General features: G+C 45.3%; 1 protein-coding gene across 1 annotated transcript; it reads right to left on the reverse strand.

Moving 5' to 3' along the window:
* Nucleotides 1-2,584: 2,584 nt before the first annotated feature.
* On the reverse strand, nt 2,585-21,280 carry LOC138567668 (olfactory receptor 1G1-like). Its single transcript, XM_069646138.1, has 2 exons — nt 20,726-21,280; nt 2,585-2,977 (listed from the first exon to the last, which is right to left on the reverse strand). Exons 1-2 carry the CDS (start codon nt 21,278-21,280, stop codon nt 2,585-2,587), a joined length of 948 nt encoding a protein of 315 aa, XP_069502239.1.
* Nucleotides 21,281-24,619: the final 3,339 nt, after the last annotated feature.

The raw sequence follows: 24,619 nt of genomic DNA on the forward strand, positions 1-24,619 counted from the left end.
GACCTAGGTTTTAGCCCCAGAGAAACCGTGTGTGTCCATGTATCTTTTGGTAAAAGGGAGCCTTCCCTCCTTTATGCAGAACATTGCAGCTCCTGTATCCACCATGATGGTAAACATTCTATCACCTATTTTCACTCTCACTTTAGGTTCCTTTTCTGGGTCCAGGGTGATAGATATGGCTGGACATGTCCGGGCTTGCTGTGGGCTGTCATAAATGTGAATACATGTTTGTCCCCGGGAACGGGAATGTGTTGTCACCCATGACACTTGTTCCTGCATAGTGACAGTACTGTCCCTCGTGGCAGTGCATTCTGCTCCCAGGATGGTGTAACTGCTTGGGATGGTGCCTGCTGTTTGGTGTCCTGTTTGATATTTGGGGTTGGGTATTGCATGGGTGCTTGCTCTTCCTTTTCTCTCTCGTGCTTGCACTTACAATAATGTACTATGTGTGCTTGCATTTCTCCCTATGTTTTAGCTTCAATGCCCACTATTTGGTCTAACTGTGATTGTACTTCTAGTGCAAGAGCCCTGAGCAATACATAATAGAACATTGGTATGGTTTTGTCCCATGCTTCTACTTTCTCTTCCCTCCACATCTCCTGAATCGCATGAATGTATAATGCAGAATCTTCATCAGCTTGCATTGTGCGTGCAAGCTGATCGATCCTATGTCAGGTTTGTCTGGGTAGGCCCACCTCAAAGCATCCCATACATGGGCTCTGCAGTTGTTAAACAGAGCCCCATCATGTGCGTCATTCTCTCATCTAACTCCAGGGTGCCTGCTTTTTCCCAAATGGTGATCGTCTGTTCCCCATATATGCTGGTGAGTGAGCTTTCCATGTCCCCTACTGCTAGTGTAACTCTGGCTGTTTGCTTATCAAGTGTGTATATCCACTTGCCTACTCCCACTGTAAGTGTGGAAAGCATCTTTGTCAAATTGTTCTTGTCCATATATGGCATGGGCATGTACTGTGATCTCCCTATCCCCTTCTGTATTAATGGAAATTGGGTCTCTTTCTTCCCCTTGTTGTTTATTCTAGCTCGCCTCTTCCCTCTTGCTACTGCTATGGGTGCGGGCGGGGCCTAAGCCGTTCCCCATGGAGTTCTCTCTCCTTGTTCTGCCTCTGTTTCCCAGTCTTCCTCGTCATCCTCCTGATCCTCATCGCTTTCTCTTGCTGCTGAATCATAATTGAAAGTCAGTCTGTTCTGTCCTTGGTGTACCAAGCTTCCCTCACTTCTCCCGTCTGAATGTATGCCATCCTCTGTTTCTATTTTCACATCCTCAATCACTGCTCTGTACATCTTTAACTGCTGTCCATGTGTTAGTATTAAGTACTTGCTCCCTTATCTTTGTTGCCCTCTGTAGCTCCTCCTCTGTCTTATGAATTGCAGTCCCTAAGCCCCTATGCACTTTGTTTTCTAGCTTTGTTATGAGAGGATCTCTGTTTTTAGTGTCCTCAATGACTTCCCATGATGTCGATTATCCTGGCTCTACTCGGGCTTATATCAGTGATTTGTGCATCATGTGGCAGGTTTAACTGGATATGTTCCAGCTAGGGGCGGAAATATCTGCTGTGCAGGCACTGAAGCCAGTGCCGACTTTGTGTTCTCATGATCTAGGTGTGGGGCTAACGACTGAGCAAGAGTCACAGCCTGTATCGTGCTTGTGCTGTCTCTGGATAATGGAGGGGCGGAGGCTACAATGGGTATTTTTCCCTTTGGCTCGTCCCTTCTCCTGACTCCCCTTCCACCTCATTGTAGAGACTCCAGAGCTCTAATATATAACCTTTTAGCTTTTGTAAGTCAATAACAAGTGCATGTACATGTGCTCAAAGATATTCTTGTCACGTGTGCCTTCTGCTGGCCATGATGTAAACATTTTCCCTTCGGACCATTCTAAATTATACTTCAAGATCGTATCCTCATATGTCCGGAGCTCCCTACAGATGTGTTAAACTGGGGAACATATTTTTGACAATATCAATGTCACATTAGCGTATTCATCAAAACGAATTATCACAGTGAACAAAACACCAATAATCGACAATTGACAAAACCAATCGCCTGAGGTCGTCTTGCACAAAACAATCAAAAAATTCAATTCACTGTACGTCTTTGCACCAATTCAAAATATAATACACATTTACCCAATAAAATTCTCTCCTCCAAACTCACACCAATCTCTGCTCTCTCACAACAGAATTAAAATTCAACACTTAGATACATAATGGCCCTCATTCCAACCCAGGCGTTAAGGGTTTAACGGCGCCGTCGGCGCCGTTAACCCTTAACGCCTGATTTCCACCTTAACGCCTGCTTTTAGCCAAGGACAGTATCAATGTGAGATTCTGCGACAATCAGAATGTCAGCATTGTCAGTATCGATATGAGATTCTGCCACAATCAGACTGTCAGCAATAACAGTATAGATGTGATATTCTCTGACAATCAGACTGTGTGGGCATTGTCAGTATCGATGTCAGAATCTGCGACAATCAGAATGTCAGCATTGTCAGTATCAATGTGAGATTCTGCCACAATCAGACTGTCAGAATTATCAGTATAGATGTGAGATTCTGTGACAATCAGACTGTGTGAGCATTATAAGTATCGATGTGAGATTCTGCGACAATCAGACTGCGAGCATTATCAGTATCGATGTGGGATTCTGAAACAATCAGACTGCCAGCATTATAAGTGACAATGTGAGATTCTGTGACAATCAGACTGTCAGCATAATCAGTATCGATGTGAGATTGTGCGACAATCAGACTGTCAGCATTATCAGTATTGATGTGAGATTCTGCGAAAATCACACTGTCAGCATTATCGGTATCGATGTGAGATTCAGCGACAATCAGACTGTCAGCATTATCAGTATCAGTGTGAGATTCTGTGACAAAGAGACTGTCAGCATTATCAGTATCAATGTGAGATTCTGTGACAATCAGACTGTCAGCATGTATCGATGTAAGATTCTGCAACAATCAGACTGTCAGCATTATCTGTACCCATGTGAGATTCTTCAAACCAATGGATTTCAGTTACTAATCTTTGGACGCAGAAGGTGAGCATTGTTTTAAAGAGAGTATTGAACCTCAGGTACTTTTGATGGGTTGGTCTCATCCAAACTCAGTAACCTAATCAACCGGGTCAACACCTGAAGATTACTCTAGATTGGTCCTATGGGCATTCTGTGGGATTCACTAGAAGAGGTAACATTAACTCTGTGTGCAAATCTCCCATTAATTGGAATCACCATGAAGGTGTTCAGTTATCAGGAGACCATATGCTGCAGCTTGGCCACGATCGCACACCCAGAACCTCAGGGCAGAGATTGGGTTCAGGATTGAGGAGCTCGGAAAATGACTTTGGGACCTCTCTAGCCACCCCCTACCTTGCTCTGAAGAGTTTTAACTATGCAACACGTGGAGGCATGTTAATTGCAGCTGGTCGCAAACTCAATTTGCACCTGAGCTAGCCATGTAATTAACTGTTGCTCAGTAGCAACAAAATCCATCACTTCAGGTTTCCTGAAACTGGCGTGCTAACGGTCAAGCTCAAACACAACTGTGGGGGAATGTCTGGAATGTCAAATATTATACACTCCCCTAGCACACTGCTGCATGATAATATTGGGTAGTTTAAGAAACCAAAGGGTGTTCTCTCATGGATAGTCTCAGAGGATCTTTTGTTCAGAACTAGGGCACATCCATCGGCTTTGAAACCAGACCCTTAGGGTGGACTAGTGTGGGAAGATCACCTGGACAAGGGGTCCTTGCGGACTGCGGGAGGAAAGCCCTCAGGAGAGATGCAGTATTCCCTTCATTTCTGATACCTGCTCAGTATACGTTGGATATGTTAAACCAAGTCCCATTCTACCCCAGTAATTTTCTTAAAGGAAAGAAGGGGATAGCCTCATGGGAAACCAGAGCCCCTGTACTCGCAACCCTACATCCACCTTCCCCAATCCAACAATACCCTACCCAATTTTCCCGTAATTACCAGAAAATACTACAACATCCGAACATCCCCCCTTTTTTATACAAACACTGAGATGAATAAGAGAGGGGTGGAGAAGAAGAAGATCACTGAGAAAAAACACACTCAGGCCCATTTTCTGAACTTGGCGCAGTGAAGGTGCTAAACAGCACGATTTACTGCGCCAAAAGAGGACGCCCAGGCTCCACTAGTATTCTTAAGTTGTAACAGGCGCAATACAATCTCAGCAGCATTTTTGTAAAATAACGACATATCCGTTATTTTACTAAAATGCTGCCGAGAACACCGTTCCTATACACTAAAGTGAGCAGCTTCAACATTGCAGGATGTTGAAAGTGCTTACTTTGGTGTATAGGAAAGTGTTCATATACACCCGTGTGGTGTATATGAACACTTTCATTTAAAGCAAGCAGCTTCAACGTTGTAGGATGCAACGTTCAATCTCCTCGCTTTGGTGTAAATGAAAGTGTTCATATACACCCGTGCGGTGTAAATGAACACTTTAATTTACACCAAAACAAGCAGCTTCAACGTTGCAGCAATGTTGAAGCTGCTTGCTTTGGTGTACATGAAAGTGTTCATATACAACACACGGGTGTACATGAACACTTTCATTTACACCAAACAAGGCTTCTTGTGGCACTCCTCCAGTTTAACGCCACCAAAATGGTACCATATATGTGCGCTAGTTTAGCTCACATATTAAACTGGCGGAGTGCCACAAGAATAGCCTTCCAAAAAGCCATGTGGCGGTTGCTAGGTTGGTTTCCAACCCATCCTAGCAACCGCCACATGTATTCCAAAAGTGGCGCATTCCTTCCGACTTCGTAAGAATGCGCCACGTTCAGAATAGGTCTTAACGTCCTTTTCGGTACTTAACACCTTGATGAGAATATGGGCCTCAGACACAGAGGACAGACTATTTACTTTTAACACCAGACTCTCCCCTTAACAAGGACATGCAAGGTCAGGCCTCCCTCTACAACCATTCACACCTGATTCTGGTTGACTCTGCCAGGAAGTATAAAAGGTGGAACATACAGGCACACTCTGAGCGATCTGGAGATGCTGGATGGTGCACGGAAGCCAGAGGGAGAAAGCTCAAGCTGCAGAGACCCTGGAAGGCCTGGAGGAAGAAAGACTCCCTGATTGCTGGGCCTGTGAGTACAGTGGAGGCTGCCGTGTGGAAAGGGAACTGCACATCCAGGGAGCTAATCCAGTGGCAGCTGGGGTTAACTGGGGGTGCCCACACCAGAGCTCCTCGCCTGGGCAAAACAGGCAAGCCCAAGCCTTTGAGGGGCAGGTGGTAAGACCCTGATCTCCACAAGAATCCCCATATACTCCTGCAGCTCCCAAAACCGCCATAGTGCCAAAAGGTGGAGCTAGCGAAGTGGGAGCAAAATCAGAATGAAGGATTCTGGGACTGGAAGTCCAAGGACATTTATTTTGTGAACTTTAAGAGGGGTCTGAGCCCGGCTGAGAGAGACCCATTTGTGACCATTCGAAGGGGTCTGAGCCCAACTCAGGGAGACCCATCTGTGAACTTTTAAATGAGTCTGAGCCCGCCTGAGGGATACCCATATGCAAACTTTAAGGGGGGGGTTCCAAGCCTGATTGAGGGAGACCCCTGGAGAAAACAAAGAAACTGAATTGTGCTTCAAGGACGCCAGTGACCCTCCTAAGTGAACAGCAGAGTTGCAGAGGCAAAGCCAAGCCTGTGGTGTTAACTTTGAGTCGAGGAAAATTGCAGAAATAAGATGCAAGACGCACACAGCTGGTGAGTTGGCAAGAGACCTGAGAGACCGGTGTGTGTTCAGAAAGATTGAAGTAAGCAACAATATACCGCAAGTGAAGGCTGCATGAGTGTGGATGAGACACGAGCAAAGGCAGACCTGCAAATTAACTTTAATATAAAGACAGTTGTGGAATCAGCGATACTGATTAGTGGAGTGGTCCGGTGAAAAGCAGTAGCCCAATCAAAAGTATCAGTGATAGGTGCATTGTTTGAGGCGATAGAAAGGAATGAACTGTAAAAGTGAAAATGAACAAAGTTAACCCCGAGAGAAGGGGAGAGGAAAAGTTAAACATTGAAATCTTAGTGGTCTGTAAAGGAGCCACACACACTCAAAAGTCTTCGACACCCGAAAAGCGGTCTGAGCCCGACTGAAGGAGACCGGAAATTTAAAAAGCTTGGGCAAGGGAGTCCCGGCAAGTGTTGTTGAACTTTTAGTTTTTAAGGGCTCTGAGTCTGACAGAGGGGGACCTACATGAAGTCTGAGCCTGACTGAGGGAGACCTAAATGAACGTTGGTTTTGAAAATAGTCCGAGTCTGATTGAGGGAGACCGGCCTGAACTTTGTGTTTTGAAATGGTCCGAGCCCGATTGATGGAGACTGGTGTGAACCTTTTGCTGAACTATATATTGAATCTGGAAAGAGAGACCCAATCGCCGTTATGAACTACCTTTCATTTTGAAGAATCAGAGCCAGAGTGTGTCATCCTGTTTACGAGGGGTGCCTTTCCCCATGCTGTCCAATGTGGGGAGAAGGGCTGACTCAGCCCATTGATTCTTTATAATTTTGCACATTATTCCTTTTGCACATACATTTTTTCCCACCCACATTTTGTTGCATTAGGCCTCATCACGAGTTGGGCGCTAACTCTGGCGGTACACCGCCGGGGCTATTAGCCCTACCGCCAACCCCCCCGCCGCTATTAGTGCCGGATCAGAGGTTTTGCAGAACGGTAAGTGCCCACTCCCCATTGGGCCCATTCAGGGATTTCCCATTCCCCGTTGGATCCAATGGGGAAAGGTTGGTGCTATTACTGCCAGCGGTATTACCGCCGGCATTAATATCGCCAAAAATCAGCAAGATCACAGCAGATTTGCCCCGAGCTCAGAGCTGGGGGAAAATCCGCCAAACCCATGATTTGGCGGACCCTTAAATGCAGCGGTTATATCGTTACATCCGCATTTAAAGGTTACCGCCAAACTCGTGATGAGGCCCTAAGGGCTGGAATTAGGTTTTGTTGGCATAGGCCATCTTGTTTTGACAGACTCCACTAGGACGGTTTGTTTTATTTTTTGATGGTCGAGCATGCTCCGATCCTAAATGTAGGGCAAGATGGTCATGATTCCAACCCCTTTTTTGATAAAAATAAAGGTTTTTCCAATCGTATCTGTTGTGTCTGTTTGTATACCACTGTAAGCGTTCTGCTTAAAATAGCACTCACCTCAATGTGTCAGGAACTGTCTCCTTGTAGGAGCTCACTTGCCTACTGCTCATTTGCTGTCTAGCTGACCTTGTTTGTAAGCACTCGACTTGTAAAGTGTCTACTTCAATCTGCTGGGACTTGTCCACATTGTATGTGTTCATCTGCCTACTGCTGACCTGCTGTCTGGCTGAGCCTGCTTGTAAGCACTATGCTTGAAATTGCTATTTAGAGGGCGCCATTAACTTTCTTTAGCGCATGATTTTACTGCTCACTTCCTAAGATTTAGTACTGACAGACTCATTCACTGTGAATTTATGGCATGCTTCTTAACTGAACCTTGCCATGGCCACCTTGCATAAAGTAACTCGCACCATGGCTACCCTCCTTCCACTCTTCAACGCCATAGCTCCTACCAGATTCCTGCCACTACTCAAGCCGAACCCACTGTGGTTTTGTCCTAACACTACCACTGATGACTACACACCACCTACTGCTCCATCCCTTCTGCTCAATGGATATACCTTTATGCCTCCCCACCTACACCTACCTAGACCTGCCCACTTAGCATAAGGAACCCCGGACTAGGATTGTGATCTGCTGCACTACTAAGATGCTCAACCGACCCTGCCGACCTCCTACTAAACACAAACTTGCCAGCAGCCTAGTCTCCAAGCCTTTTCTCAATCCTAATCAGTCCCAATGAAATGAGTGAACCCACCCCTGACGCCCCCCGTATTGATGGAGCCCTCATTAATGCAAGGTCTCTCGCAGCCCATGCCCTACATGTTTCAGACTTTATCTCAGATAACCAACTTGACTTCCTGTCTATAATGGTAACATGGTTACACCGAGCGGCAGGACCTGCACTATCCATAGCCGTCCCTAAGAACTACACTATTATCAGAGCAGACAGAGACACCGGCAGAGGTGGAGGAGTGGCCTTCATAGCCAAAACCCATCTTGGCCTTAGAGAACTCACAAATGATTCCTCCCCATTGGCGGAACTCATCTCAGTCAATATCCCCCTAACAGCATCTCGTACCTTGCTGATTCACCTCATTTACCGTCAGCCTGGTCCTTCATCTTCCTTTGCGGAAGACATCATCTTCCTTCTCTCTTGCAACACCAAACCCAATTCCCAAATTTTACAGTTAGGCGACTTTAACTTGGGGCTCTATGATGCAACGGATGCCAATGCAATAGCTGTAGCGTATGCCATATCTCAGCTTGGCCTCGAGCACCGCATAAGTGGCCCTACACACAACAAAGGAAGAACCTTGGACTGGTTGGCAGATCTAAACTGCACAACCACGATCCTGGCTAACTCCCACTGCGTTTGGTCGGATCACCATTGCATCTCCTTGACCATTCACGGCACTCCGTGCCCTTCCCTTTGCACTACCTTGGCGCCACAGATCTTGTCCGGAAACAATTGTAACATCACGGCTGACAACCTAAGGCCATTACTTCAGCCTATCACCTCTCTCACCAAAGACCCATCCTCACTAGTGGATTTGTACAATCACACACTGCACCAAGCTCTAAACAAAATGGCCCACTCAAGCTAAGAAAAGCTAGACCAATAGCCCACCAAAAATCTTAAAAATAATAAACCAACAGTGTCCTATCTGTAGATAGGCAACGCCTGGTTCAACTCAGACCTGCTCTAAAAGAATCTCTGAAATGCTCTGTAAAGATCACCTACTGTTGTAAACAAAGAAAAGTTCTTAATTTCTGCAAACACCTATAAAGCAGCTACACTAAGTACTAAACGACAGATTTATAACGCTAGAATTAAAAACTCCAAATCACTACCTAAGGGAATTGGAAACCACTGTTCCACCCACTGAATCGTGCACCAAAGACTCCCTTTCGTGCACAAATATCCCAAAAGCCCTTCTGTACAAAATATCTCCCTTTCAATCAAAAATCTAGGTGAAAAAGCAGTCTCACTATCAAAACCAATTTCAACAGCATCAAAACACACAGCCAACATTGTGTCACCCATTCCAATCTTCACCAGTCACAATTAAAGAAGTAGAAGACATCATAACTAATTTGATATGATATGATATGATATTTTATTTATATCGCATTCATACACAGGTGTTTCAGAGCGCGACCAGGCAAATGGAGGGGAACAGGGGAGAGAAACAAACACAACGATCTTACTAGGCCCAGTGACATTGAGAACGTGCAAGTGCATGGGGAAGGGAAAAGGGGGAAAGTGCATGGGAGGAAGGAGAAATTGGAAAGTGCAGAGCATAAGAGAGGACAATATAAATAATAAGTAAATAAATAAATGTAGTGCAGCCTGTGAGGGCCAAGTGCAAGGTTAGTCAGATAGTGAGTATCTGATCAGTGCAGACAAAGAGTGGGGGGGCTGTATGGGTACAGATACAGGCCCCAGTGCAAGGGGTGGCCAGGGGGCAGGGGGAGCAGGTACCTGGGCCCGATGGGCAGAGGGTAGCCAGGTGCAGCATTGATGAGAGAGAAAGCAGATCAGCAGGGGAGAAGAGGGGCAAAGGCAGAGGCGAAGAGGAAGGTCTTGAGGAGCTTCCGGAACCATAGATGGTTCTCCTCAAGTTTCAAGGTGGCAGGGAGGCAGTTCTAGAGGGAGGCCCCACAGAAGAAAAAGATCTACCACCAGATCCTCCATGAAACCATGCATATGCCGGGGGACTTCTGCCCAGCCACAGCTATCAAATAAGGAGCCAAGGATCTTACACCATTCATTACAACCCTGATTAAAGCTTCCTTTGAAACGTGCATGGTACCAAACAATCTCAAGGAGGCATGGGTCATGACACTCCTCAAAAAACCCAACTTAGACCCAAACATTCCATCTAATTATAGACCCATCACCTCAGTGCCGTTCCTCCTGAAAATCATTGATAGAGCAGCAGATTTACAAATACAAAAAATCGGGGTTTCAGACCTAGACATAGAACGGAAACAGCCCTCCTTGATCTTAAAATTCCAATGGATGAATCAAAAGACAAAGGAAATGTGGCCAACCTCCTGCTGTTGGACCTTTCATCAGCTTTTGATCTTGTGGATCACCAAATCCTTTCCAAACATCTAACCACAGCAGCCCACTTCTCACAGAATGCCGCCACATGGATTGAATCCTTTCTTGCAAACAGAACAATTAGGGTTTTTGCACCCTCAGCATCCGCCGATCCCGTACCAATTTCTTGCAGAGTACCACTGGGCTGGTGCGTCTCACCAACCCTTTACAATATATTTACAAAGCTTCTCTTTGACCACCTTGACGGAATGGGTGTCACCTACACAAACTATTTAGATGACACCCAAGTCCTCATCACTCTCAAAGGTTACTATGACAAAGACTCAAAAATCTACCTGCAGATACAGGCCTGGATGGCTGCACATGGCCTCTGCCTAAACGATGATAAGTCAGTGCTACTTATCATAGGCTCTCAACCTCGAGTTCTAAAGCTAGACTCACTCTACAAATCCTTTAACATAGATGGAAACATCATCAAGGTCTATAGTCAGGTCAAACCCCTCGGTATCTATCTGGACTCCACCCAATCTCTTATTAGGCAAGTCAATGCCACTTCCTCAGCTGCGGCCTACACCACCAAGCTGATTAATGCCTGCAAACCCTATCGCTCTACTCAGTGCTGCATCTCCTTAGAAAGAGCTCTGATCCTCTTTAAGCTCGACTATTGCAACACTCTGTATCTAGGCTCCAATGTACGTAACCTTAACAAATTACAAGTGCTTCAGAATAATGCACTTAGATCAGCCTTAAGTATCCCTCGATCCAGACATATATCTGCAATCAGACGAGACACACACTGGCTCCCTGTGCGCAACAGAATCTCACTTCGAACACTGGTAATCACCCACAAATGTTTGCTTAACACAGCACCTAAATACCTGGTTGACAAATTCTCCAGGAAACAATCTGCTAGACCACTAGAACTAACTATCCACACTGCCTCCTCATTCCTCAGTACAAACTCCAAAAAGCGGGTGGACCAGCTTCCTTGTGTTAGCTGCCAAGCTGTGGAACTCCCTCCCTAATAAACCTAGAGCCGAACCTTCCTTCTGGGCCTTCAGAAAGAGAGTAAAACAATGTCTCTTTGCCTAGAAACACTAGCTTGGACGTACGCCACCATGCCCGACCTTCTGCAGCATTTTTGTTGACTTCTGGTTACTCGATATCTTGTATACCGAGATGAAGCCTGGCATTGTAACCAGACGCACGCTCACTTTTGCTTTCTGTTTTGACTGTTTGCTACCACTTGTCTGCTGACTGGATATGTAACACCAGTAATCTGCGTATATTTTTATTTTGTTCTCTGTGTCTGTAACCTTTGTTCAAATGCAAGCGCCCAGGTACCTCAGGTTTAGGTGCGTTCAACAAATAAATAAACTAAACTAAACTTGTCCTTGAGATGAAGGCTTGTCGCGAATATCTATATATTCTATATCTATATATGCTCGCCTCCCTATGCACTTTCTCTTTTGGCATATGCGAGTGTGTTTTAGGTTCCCGCTTTCTTAGGAAAAGCGTCTTTAGCTGACAGAAGTCATCATACTGTAAACATGCTCACCTGCCTCAGACCGTGTGTGTACCTCTGAGAAGTATATTCAGTGCCACTACCTGTATCATTCACACGTTCCTTCTAATAACAACATCTTACATGTGAGAATGCAGCTGGTATCAAATACCTTATAGTGGGACTTTCTTCCCTGCTTGTAACATTGTTTCAGTATGGTTGCCTGCCCTATCTGGACCTCCCCTTCCATTGAAATGCATTTGTGCCTTTGTGTGACCCCTCTTTCAGCATTGGGGTGAGGAAATTGAAGCTTGCTATTTAGCACCCTTATTCAGAGTAGGACTTCAGGTACCTACCAAGCTTTAAACCCCCTGGGAACTACAGCATTCCATGAGATAAACAGGGGCCCTTCGAACAAGTGAGTCACACTGATAACTTCTATCGGCAGCAGATACAGGACTCAATGCCAATGAAACCCCACGTAGGAGCTCGTATCAAGATGCCATCTCCCCAATGGCTTGGGAAAAAACTTTAGAAGGGATCTTAGAAGCCCTCTCTCTAGAAAAACTTGCAAATGGCCTTTGCTATACCTACATTGTCCAGTATTGCTGTTGATCAAGCCCACTCCGAAAACAGCTATTAAAACTGACTAAAATAATTTAGAAGCTGCTAGACAAATAAGAGTCATGTAAAGGGGAGATGGATTCCGTAAAGAAGAGGGAAACCATAGAATAATCCGGGTTACAGATAATAAGCCCACGCGTGATCGAGGAATCAAACCCGTTATTTCAAAAACCATGGAAATAGAAAGAAAAGAGGAAAGAAAACCTCCTGTACCTCTGAAGGAAACCCCTAAGATAGATGAAAGAAAAGGATTCCTTCCAGAGTCCCATATGTTTTTACCTGTGATGCACGGGTAGTATAGCTCAGTGGCAACACACTCGTCTTGGAAGCAATACGACACAGAGAAACACAGATTTGAATCCCGGGTGCACGCTTATAAACCTCTTCGGTATGAAGCGCATTATAAATAACCAATTATAATTATATGGCCAAAACCTGCTCAAGAAATCAACCGCAGGAGGAACCAACGAAGATTTGATGGTTAGATATGGAAGAATGAGAGGCAGACGATCATTACAAGGAAATGGAACCTGTAAGTGTCAATAATTACTTTATTAACAGGGTGTCTGCGTTGATAGTCAACAAACTGCTGTCTGTGCTGATGTATTAAGAGCAGATGAAGCCAGATATGTAAGACCTCAGGGACGTCATTTAGGGGTCGCCAGAGGTCGCAACTGCGACCTCTGAGGTCTCCCTTGCGACCTCTGGGGTCACCCCTGCGACCTCTAGAAAAAAAAAGAATATTTTTTTAAAAACCTTTTTTTTTTATTTTTTTTTTTTTAATGCAAGCTCATGGCCTGTGGCCAGCACCATGTGGCTCTTTAGTTTTGGAGTGGCTGCCTTTCTTGTTTAAGCCCCTTAAAAAAAGAAGAAAAGGAGTGACACATGTCTAACACTTTCAGCACTGACCCTAAATAAGAAAGATTAGGAATACCAAATAATGTGTCTTTCTGGAATTCTATAAAATAATTGATAGACTCATTAAAGGTTTATTTCAGGCACACTTCAGGGGGCGAGTCACTGGTTTAGTCTGTACTTAAACGCCTCAACTCAGCCTTTCATCCTTCTGAGGTCGATAAATGAGTACCACCACAGGTTGGGTGATATTGGGTGTATATTTTTTCTATATAAAGCGCTTAAGCGCAAGTGCTATATAACAACACATCATTATCATTTGGTCATGGTGCTTGCATTCACAGTAATTTGGTTATATGGGCCTATGCACACTGATCTTAACTAAACATATGGCGATCCATTCTTGTATGAAGTGTACATCACATTATAGTGATATCCATATTTGTTGTAGTGTACAATGCTACGCGATAGCACTTCCTGTTTTGTCAAAGGGTGAAAGGTCGCGTTCCATCGCATCCCGCGATATCACTTTGGGGTGGGATCAAATGACATCACTTCCTGTGATGTCACCAGGGGGTCAAAGGTTGTGTTATGTCACTTCCGCTACCCCTGGCATTTTAGTGAAATGACGTCCCTGTAAGACCTATAAAAATTATCTGTTAATTGTGATCAGGAGGTATTTCCTCGGACCCCCATAACCTTAAACATCCTGGAAAGAACAGCAACTATCAACTCAGCCATAGTACTGGTCTTACCTGATGAAACTCTTGCAGGAAAGGACTTACCTTGGTTTTGCCAATTGTTAATTAACCGAAGGCCTTCAGGGATTTAATAAGTACTACCGTTTTGCTACTTGGGAAGATGAGGGTCTTTCTGAAGCCCTTCCTGTCTGGGACTGGAATAAGACCGCTAGGGGAGGACCCTCTAAGATATATTCTACTAGGATAAAAACTGATGGGGGATCCTTTTCTTTTAGGGGAAGTGCATGGGATGAACCCCTGTTCACCAGAGCCAAAAACGATGGGGGGGGGTCCTTTGGCTTTAGAGGAAGGGTATGTTGGGAATCCCTCTATGCTGTCAATTTTCCCTTTGAGGTGAAACCTTCCCATGTGGCCAGGAAGGGGAGGCCGCGACCCAACAGTCCCCCCCCTGGGGGTGGCTCCATGGGAGGATCCAATTGGTGGTGACCTCCTCTATGGGAGAAGTGAGGACTGTTAAGGGAGAATGCGGTATCCACACCATTATGATGCCAGACATATTTCACTCAACCGTACAAATGGGGGTCACACACCCCCATTCTTTCTGTCTCCTTTTTCTTATGTATTTCAGGCAGATAATACTGTGATGAGGAAGAGTTTGGGAAGAGTGAATATGGATGACTCCAAAAGTACTGCCATGAGGAAGAGCAGGGCAATGAAGAGCCCTACGCAAAACATATACGAACATACAAGCAATTGAAAGCTAGAAAGACAATCCAACATAAAAACTGATATAGGATTCTCCTCGAGGTCAGTCCTGTCCTGGAGCAGCTTCACGCTGGGGAGCAGAGCAACGTAGAGAAGATGCGCTGTGGCCCCAAACTCCTGGAGCATGAAGGCGAGGACCGAGAAGGTGGAGAAGAGCCACCACATACCTAGTTGTTGGGGAACCCGGTGTCCGGTGGCAGAAACCAAGCCAGCCGAGTGGTCCATGTGAGACTCGACGCACAGTGAGAAATCAGCATGGTGGAGCTGCTGAAAGTCAAAGGAAGACCAAGAGAGCCCAGGGAAAGCCGCAGAAGCTTATTGGTGTTGCCGAGGACCAGAACCAACATGGACTAAGTGCATAGAGATGCAGAGGGGGCCAGGAAGGCACACGGAGATGCCAGGGGCTGTGGTTAGGAAGAACTGCAGAGCCATCTTACTCGCCCAAGTGATACCGAAGAGAGAGACCAATTGGGAACGCAGGGTGTGAAAGAGCACCCCAAAGAGACTCAAAGAGATGCCTGGCAAAATAGTGAACAGGGCGTAGTTAAGAAACATTACAAGGCGAACATTGAGAAACCAAGAGAGTTATACATATGAGATAATGGTTGGAAGCCCATTCCAGGCTCTCCTAATTACGCACAACACTGTTAAATGTGCTGGGACCCCAGCCTGGACTCATGCAGCACACTGTCACAAGATTGCCACCTCAGCCGACAACATCACCTCTGCTTCGACTGATCTTCCTATGGTTGGCTCCAGTTCCACCACAACTACTGACTCCTCCACCAGTGATACCGACTGTAATTTGCCGATGTCAGACGCTTCCAGTGCTGCTGGAATGCAATAGCCTGTATCAGAGGACTATGCTGCAGCCCTCGATCACCCAGTATGTTCAGGTACTGAACCAGGACCCACAGCTTCTGGACCTCTTCCACATGATGAGGTCTCTGCGGGAGCTATTGCTAAGGGTCCTTTGTCAGTCAGTCTAAATGCTGGAGGGAACAACTCCTGTTCAGGCATCACTCCTGGGATACCATCACCAGTGCCTGACTCCTCTGGACCTCACAGCACAGCATCTTAAATGTATACTTTGTGGTCACGCGGAACAGATCCTGAGTACCAGTAGCTACAACCAAAGTTGCAACTGGCCTGGTCACTCGCCCCTGGATTTGTCGACTCAATGACAAAGCATCCCCCTGAGGGGGGGGTACACTGGTGAAGATTGGAAGCTGCCTTTGTTGACTCACCAATGCCTGCAAGTTATAGTCCCTGCTGTTACCACCCGCCGGTCATTCTCTTTGTATTAATGACCCTCATATGCACATGGAACTGGTACATTGTATATTTGTAGTGGGAGCATTTAGCTGGACTTTCCAATTACGAACTATAGACTAAGGAATTATTTTCCTGAGTACCTGATTTCTGTTGGAACTTTTGAACAGTGATATTTACCTTGCTGCAACTTCACATAGTATATACAACTTTGAACTGAAATGTCTGGCCTGGCAAGCCTATAACACTTATGCCCTGAACATAACCTACCCTTATGAACTGAACAGAAGTTCTAGCCACAAACGTTTGCGCTGGTGCAACGACCTTACATTTTCGGCCTGGGCACTCGGGTTTCGGCCCCTAGTGTACACTATGTTTGTCTATCTTTCTGCTATCATCGTTATTGTCAGAATACTGATACATTATCATTTTGCTGTGTCTGCTGCTTTTTGTGCAACCAACCATAACAACAATGGTCCTTCTGCACATCCCTGGGTTCACAATGAAAACACATTCCTGCACCTCTCGTGGCAGCATGCCTTTATTTTTAATCTCACTGATTGCTGAGTCTGTGCTTATCGGCTCTTATGATTTATCCTCCAAGTTCACTATTGCACTGATTCCCTACCTGTGGTGGATTGTCTGTCTGCATCTTAAGTTGGTCACCCAGTCCTAAAGCCCAGGATCCTGTAGCGATGTTCCTTCCCATTTGGGTTTTACCGGCCATTTGAACTTCCCCACTGCAGGCCAAGTATGCACCAAGCCAGCAACACTGCACCGTTCCTCTCCGGCAACTGGCCGTGCATGCTACATCAACTCAGGTCCTCTGTCTATAGAAACAGGTGAATGTCATTATTACTTGTCCACCAATTCCAGTGTAATGATCAATAATGTCACATCTGCATTGAACCATCATTTTTGGTTTTCCCTTTTCGGGTACACACATATACTGCTACCTATTACATTTGTGGGGACAAAACCTATCCCTGGCTGCCCATTAATTGGGGAGGGAGTTGTTATAGGGGATATATCCCGGCCGCAGTGCATCATACTCCCGCCTTTCCAGATCAGTCACGCCCCAGAAGAAGCACTGCCTGTGAAGTTGTGTTGCTACTCCAGCATATCTCCCACCAGCCCTTGGATTCAAGAAAAACAGAGACCATCTGCCCCAATGGTCATGATTAGTAGAAGATATTGCAAAAGCCATGGCGTCTTCCTTGACTCTATGATCCAGAGAAGTAGCCATCAGAACCGTGCTGCTTCAGAACCGAATGGCTTTATATTCGTACCCGGTCGCACAAGTAATATCACTGGATTTGTCACCAACATTTGCCACACTATAAGCCTCCTTCACACCAGTGCAGAAGCTTCCTGGACATGTGGGTCTTGGATTGAGGGTCTACTGGCTGCTCTTGGTGCGTGTACTGGTCAGATCGTACTCATAGCGCTAGCAATAACTCTAACTTAGTCCTGTCTGACGATGGCTTGTAAGTGTCTCTATTATCGATCATGCGTCCCGGGCTCTGAAGTCTCTCAGACTGCCCAAGTACTTTGCGGTCATCCTACTGAAAAAATATGTAATGATATGCCTGGATGTGATGTTTGTTCCCCTAAAGAGTTATGTAATGAGATTGGAGTGAGGGTCTCATAGGAGGGAATAGTGGGAGAAAGTCTGGAATTGAACATTTTATGTCCTCCCCTAGCACACTGCTACATTGTAATATTGATTAGGTACTGCAAACTGCAAACGTACTTGTTTAAACTACTGTTTCTTTCCAGTGAGGCTTTAGGCCTTACTGCGCATGTCCTTGCAATGTAGACTCTTCGTCTAGTGTGTAGCTATGCTTGGCTCCACATCTCTTGCTTCAGAGATGGTTCCCTTTTGGCATATGTAAGCAAGTTTTAGGCTACCGCTTTTTTAGGAAAAGGGCTTTAGCAGATGGAAGCCCTCATACTGTAAGCATTCTCGCCTGCCTCGGACCATGTGTGAACCTTTGAGGAGTATATTCAACTCCACTAAATGCATCACTTCATGCTGTGCTTCCTGATAAGACTGCCTTACAAGCGAGAACGCAGCTGGCATCAAAGACTTTCCAACACCTATTCCTATCTGCATATTTACTCCCCTCCCCCCCAACTCCAATCTGGCTATACGCCGGCAAGCTCTACAGAAACTGCCCTTCTACATGTTTCTGACTTTCTTCGTTCTGCACGTGCACAAGCTCTCTTTTATTTTGATTTTACTTGATCTTTCAGTGGCTTTTGACACTGTGGATCTCCCTACCTTACATTCCTCTCTCTTCTTTGGGCATTTTTTCTCTCCTCTCACTTGGTTTAAATGTTATCTTTCTCATTGTTCCAACTCTGTATTCTTGATTGACCAGCTCTCTCCTCCTCTTGCACTTTTATCTTTTTTTATCTTGGCCTACTCTTAGTTTCACTGTACACCATCCCTCTCTCCTCGCTTATTTCGTCCTTCAGTCTTTCCTGTCACTTTTATGCTGATGATTCCCAAATCTTCTATTCTTTTTCTGAGTTCTCCAATACCCTTAAGAGTCTCCCCTGTCTTTCCCCCATCCAATCCCGGATGCGTTCCCAATTTTTTCACCTTAACGCCTCTAAAACGGAAGTTCTTTTCTTCCCTCTTTCCTGTTCCTACTCTTTTTCCCCTCCTCCTTTTCTCACTCTTTCATCTCTCCCTTTCTTCCTTTGCTCGAAATCTCAGATTCTCTGTGACTCTTCTCTTTCTTTCTCCTCTCATATCGCTCTTATTAGGTGCAATTGTCATTATCTTCATATTTATCCTTTGCTGCACTCACGCTTTTCTGTCCTTTCACACCTCTAAACTTTTTATCTCTGCCCTAATTTTTCCCATATTGAATATTGTTCTGCCCTCCCGTTGCTCCATCTATACATCTGTTTGCCTTTTCTTTGGTCTCTCTTCCTTTGTCGTCATCTCCTCACTTCTATCGGCTTCTATTTTACCATTTTAATCGTGTCTTCTGTTACACTTTCTTTCCATCGTCTTCAAATGTCTCCATGGTCTTGTTCCCCTCCCCATCTTGCATGCCTAGTTTCCTTATATTCCCTCTCTCATGCTCTTCTCTCCCAGTCTACCTGTCATCTTGCTGTTTCCAAACCCCCCTGAGCTTCTTCACTCTTTCGCTCCTTTTCTCTTCTTGCTCCATTCCACTAGAATTATCTTCCTGTTACCATCTGATCTTCTTCCACATCTCACATCTTGTGTACCCTCTTAAAGGCTCACCTCTAATCTCCTCTGTTTCTCCCATAAACTGCTGATTTGTACTGCCAACTCTGCATTTGTTATTTGTACTGTTCCTACTTTGAAATGCATGTGTTCCTTTGGGTATAAGTGAACGGTGCGTGGAGGCAGGAGGGTACTCACTTGTGTCAAACTCTTGTACTGTTGTTGTTTTGTTACTGTCTGGCTGTTTGTTTTTACTGATTCTTCACCAATCCATCAGAACAGTAAGTCAGTATTTTTCCAGGGCACAATATAGTCATACAGTAACCAGTGTATGCATGGCACGGCACCTTCCACCTTGCCAGTGCACACTTAAATGTAGGGTGTAGGCACACTGAGTAAATGAGTGAGCCAGAATACTCATGGTGAAAGACAAGGACGGGAATCAACATGGTGCATTGGAATGGAAAGGCATGTGCAGGGAGCAGCGCAGGAGTTATCGAGGTGAGTCCCTTAGTACAGTGGATCGAAGAGACAATAGGACTAAAGAGTAATGTAGACCCCAAAGGCACCTTCCACCCCCTTGAAATCAGATTCCCACAGTCACAGGGCGGACCAAATTGGATGGTCATCGGATGACATCACTGGGAGGCATTAAAGAGGTTGAGATGTTGTTATCTAGAGACAGAAATTAATGGAAGTTTCTTGAAGGGTGCGTCTCAGGAGCAATGATAGGTTAACAAGGTAATGCTTCAGAGCAGAGATGGAAGCCAAGCAGTGAAGCTCGGTTGGAGGTCGTGGCAAGTCACCAGAAATGCAGATGAAGGATGCAGTGACAGGGTGCTGACCAAAATGGGTGAAGCATTGGAAGTAATAGGATAATAGAAGCTGTGAAGAAGGAGAGGCCTGTGCTGACAAGGGGATTTATTGCCAGTCCATAAGCACAGCTCATGCTCATCGTCAGGTTAAGTGTTAATGCTTGTGGCACCTCTGAGGAGCCACAGCAAACCTCAAGGTCAATGACCTACAGATTCACCTGAGAGTCCTGTCAGGGAATGTTCCAGGAATTGTTGGAAGATGATGGACAGAACCAGTGACTGTGGATCTTTGGGGAAAGAAAGAGCCCTGTATAAACTGGTGGCTCTGGCGAGGGACACAGGACTGCACAACCACACAACTGATCATCTAATGCCACATACATGAGAAGGACTGTATATTAAACATTGGCACAAGAGGAAAGAGCACCAGATGAGTATCTGTGACATATAGAGGTTGTGATATGCCATGCCATGTAAGGGTATGCATCGATAAAGAGTCAAGAGTGGGAGGAGATAGATGAGTGTGAAGGAAGACACATGCAAACTTGCATGAAGAAAACCAGGCCACTTAAGGATATCTACACAGGATAAGGGACGAGTACAATGTGACCTGGTGTATTGCTCTTTGTAGACAGGGATGATTGTAAATCTCAGATAGAATTAAGCTGCTGAGGTGTAAACAGAACAAATATCATTACTGAGGTCTATAGGGCTCGTTGCCCGCGATGCATCACCTTCCTCGCCGCCTTTTTGACTTCTTCGTTCCTAAGACTATAAATGATTGGGTTTAGCATTGGTGCAAAGACAGTATAAAAGAGTGAAGCTGGTTTCTCATGTCCTAGTGAGATGCTGGAAGGTTTGAAATTTGACGCTGCCCCAGTCTCATAAAACATGGTAAGCACCACGAGATGTGCAGAGCAGGTGGAGAAGACCTTCCTCCTGCCCTCCGTGGATGGGATCTTTAGGATGACTCTGATAATGTGGACATAGGACGTGACAATGACCAGGAAGGTGATCAGTGCAACACTCCCCGCCAATGCAAAGATAACAATCTGGTTGGCCAAAGGGTGAGCACAGGCCAGCTTCAGTAGGTTTGGGATTTCACAAACAAAATTGTCAATCTCGTTGTCACCACAGAACGGTAATCGAGCCAGCTGCAGAGTTAGAATAAGGGAGTACAGGAAACCAGCCATCCAGGAAAGGGCCAGCAGCACAATGCAAAACCTCCTGCTCATTATAATGCTGTAATTCAGAGGGAGGCAGAGGGCGACGTAGCGATCATAGCACATGGCCGCTAGGAGACAAAGTTCTGTGGTACCCAGAAGAACAAAACCAAAGACCTGTGCAAAGCTTTCCTTGAATGGGATGAAGTTGCATTCTACAAGAAGGCCCTCCAGCATTCTGGGGACTGTGACAGAAGCTGAGCAGAAAGAAGTACATTGGGGTGTGTAGATTGGTGCTGATTATAATCAGTGCAGTGATGAGCAGGTTCCCCAGGAGGGTCATTAAGTAAACCAGCAGGAAAGCAGCAAACAGGGCATCCTTCATCTCTGAAGGGACAGAGAATCCTAGAAGGATGAATCCCGTGACCATGCTCCAGTTTCCCAAGTCCTCCATCTTCAGCGACGTCCCTGCAAATAAGTAAAATACAGTGAAAATATAGAGATGAAAGGATATTGGGAAAAGTAATTGATCTTCAGCAGTGGCACTTTCCTTCAAGTCTCAGTAGACTTCTGTCCCTCAGCACCAAGGAATCATTTTAGAGTTCTTCATATGTGATTGGGGCAGTACATACCCTAAGCAGTAAGGACACTTTATTGTCATTTCTACTCTGTTTGTTGCAGGTTCTAAAGTAGAGGAAGGCAGCATGATTTTCAAAGAGGTTTCTGGATTGCGCCATTTTCATTCAATAGAGTGAAATAGATGCTTGGAGTGGAGGATCTTGTGGTGAACCAGTTGGTAGCGTGTTCCTTGGTGGAGAGCTTGAGCTGTATCAAAGGTGCAAATTGGTCGAAAGCAGTGCTGATGAGGTTGCTGATAGAGGGACATTAGCGTCCAGAATCAGGTGGAGTGTCAGGGGCAGAATAACTAAGGAGAGGAGCTAGAAAGAACAGTCAGTAAGGAGAGGAGTTAGAAAGAACAGTCACTAAGGAGAGGAGTTAGGGAGCACAGTCACCAAGGAGACAAGTTAGGGAGCACAGTCACTAAGGATTGGAGTTAGGGAGAACAGCTACTAAGGAGCAGTGTTACGGAACACAGTCACTAACGAGAATGAGTGTTGTGAACACAGTAACTAAGGAGATGCATTAAGGAGCACAGCCATTAAGGAGAGGAGTTAGAAAGCACAGTCACTAAGGAGAGGGGTTGGGTAGCACAGTCATTAAGGAGAGGTGTTAGGGAGCACAGCCATGAACAAGAGGAGTGTCAGGAGCACAGTCACTAAGTAAACTGGTAAGGAGCACAGTCACTAGGGAGAGAAGTTAGAAAGCACAGACACTAAGGAGAGGAGTTAGGGAGCCCCATCTCTAAGAAGACGAGTTAGGGAGCCCTGTCGCTAAGGAGACGAGTTTGGGAGCACAGTGACTAAGTAGACAAGTAAGGGAGTGCAGTCACTAAGGAGAGGAGTTAGGGAGTCCAGTCATAAAGCAGAGGTGTTAAGGCATACAGTCACTAAGGAGAGGAGTTAGACAGCACAGTCACTAAGGAGAGGGGTTAAGGAGCACAGTCATTAAGGAGAGGTGTTAGGGATCCCTGTCAGTAAGGAGGGGTTTTGGTAAGTGCAGTCACTAAGGAGAGCTATTGGGCAGCACAGTGAGCATATGGTCCTTGGAAACGTGCATCTGTTACTGGATGGGATTACACAGCGTAATTCTGAATCTAAATAACCAGAAAAACTCAAGAAGATGGCAAATTGCTGTTTAATAGCAATTATCTAAAACAGGGAGTTTACAAAGCCCATTCTCCCAAGTGATTTTCACATGAAATATAATGACATACTTCTTTATGCATCAGAAAGACGTCATGCTACATGGCAATAGTGAAAAACCTATCAAGGGTTGGTATTGGTTAAGAGACACATCAGATATACAATCATATAGGATCTAGGTTTGTTATTGGCTATCAGATATCAGGCTGCCAACTTATGACTACCTCTTGATACATGTTATTTAAGGAAAATCAGTTACACAGTGTTTCATTGGTTTCTCAAGCTATATGGTCCTTTCTTATATAGACTAATACAATTGGTTTGGCACGTTTGTGCCATGTCTGGAACATTCGGTTCAATATAGTGGCTCGTAAGCCAAGACACAGGTGCATGTCGATAGGACATGAAGATGCCCTACCACCCAATTAGCCCATCATCTCTGATCACCCATGCCTTCTGCCATGAAATTCTATTTGTACTTGGCCTTGCAGAGTATTCTTGTCCTAGGAATACAACGGGAGTGAGGTCACTCGCTATCGTTCCTGGAACTCCAAGTTCAAACCATATTTCCAGCCTTGATTCACGTGACAAGAGACCACGATTTGACTCGTTCTGCAAGCTTTTAAATGTTTTAATGAATTAAGACTTGCATCTCCTGTGTTCTTTCTTGTACCTTGACGTGAGAGGTTCGTGCCACAAGAAGCCTTCTTTGATGTATATGAACACTTTCACTTATACCAAAGCGAGCAGCTTCAACATTGTAGTCTGCAATGTTGAAGCTGCTTACTTTGGTGTAAATGGATGATTACTTTCATTTACACTGGTTTACATGAACACTTTCCTATACACCAAAGTAAGCAGCTTCAACATTGAAGCTGCTTTCTTTGGTGTATAGGAAAGTGTTCACATACACCTGTGTACAGCATTTTTGTAAAATAAAAAATATGCTGTTATACAAAAATTCTGCCGCAATTTGAGGATTGCGCCCGTTATAACTAAAACAGGTGCAATCCTGAAGGTGCACTGTAGTGCACTACGAGGACTCCCAGGCCCACCTGAGAATACTGGTGGAGCCTGGGCGACCTCATTTGGTGCAGTGAATCGTGCTCTTTAGCACGTTCACTGTGCCAAGTTATGAATCGGACCCTCAGTCTGTGCGTTGTCTTCTGTTTCATTCTTCGCATTGATTATGATCTTCATTTCCGCTGCTTTTTTGCTGTTTCCTGGAATTGTCCAATTATTATCCTTATAACACAGAATCTGAAGATTATCATCACCAATATTGCTCCAAGGAACTTGAACAAATTTGCCATCCAGTTGGCAATCCATGCAAATAGAAATGATAACCAATTGTCATCTCCAATAGCCTATGGGCCTCATCATGAGTTGGGGGGTAATGCCGGCGCTAAAAGCGCCGGCATTATTAGCCCTACCGCCAAATTCACCGGCGCTATTAGCGCCGGATCACCGGTTTGGCGGAACAGGTGTTGCCCATTCCCCATTGAGCCCATTTGGGAATTCCCCATTCCCCATTGGGCTCAATGGTGAAATTTCACGCTTTTACCACCGGTGGTTTTCCCACCGGCAGTAAACGCGCCAGAAATCAGCAAATTCTCAGCAGATTTCCCCCCAGCACAGAGCTGGGTGGAAATCAGCCATAGCCGTAATTTGGCGGACCCTTAAATGAGGCAGTAATAGCACT

The sequence above is a fragment of the Ambystoma mexicanum genome, chromosome 2p (assembly GCF_040938575.1).
Source record: "Ambystoma mexicanum isolate Mex_15411 chromosome 2p, UKY_AmexF1_1, whole genome shotgun sequence".
Lineage (NCBI taxonomy): Eukaryota > Metazoa > Chordata > Amphibia > Caudata > Ambystomatidae > Ambystoma > Ambystoma mexicanum.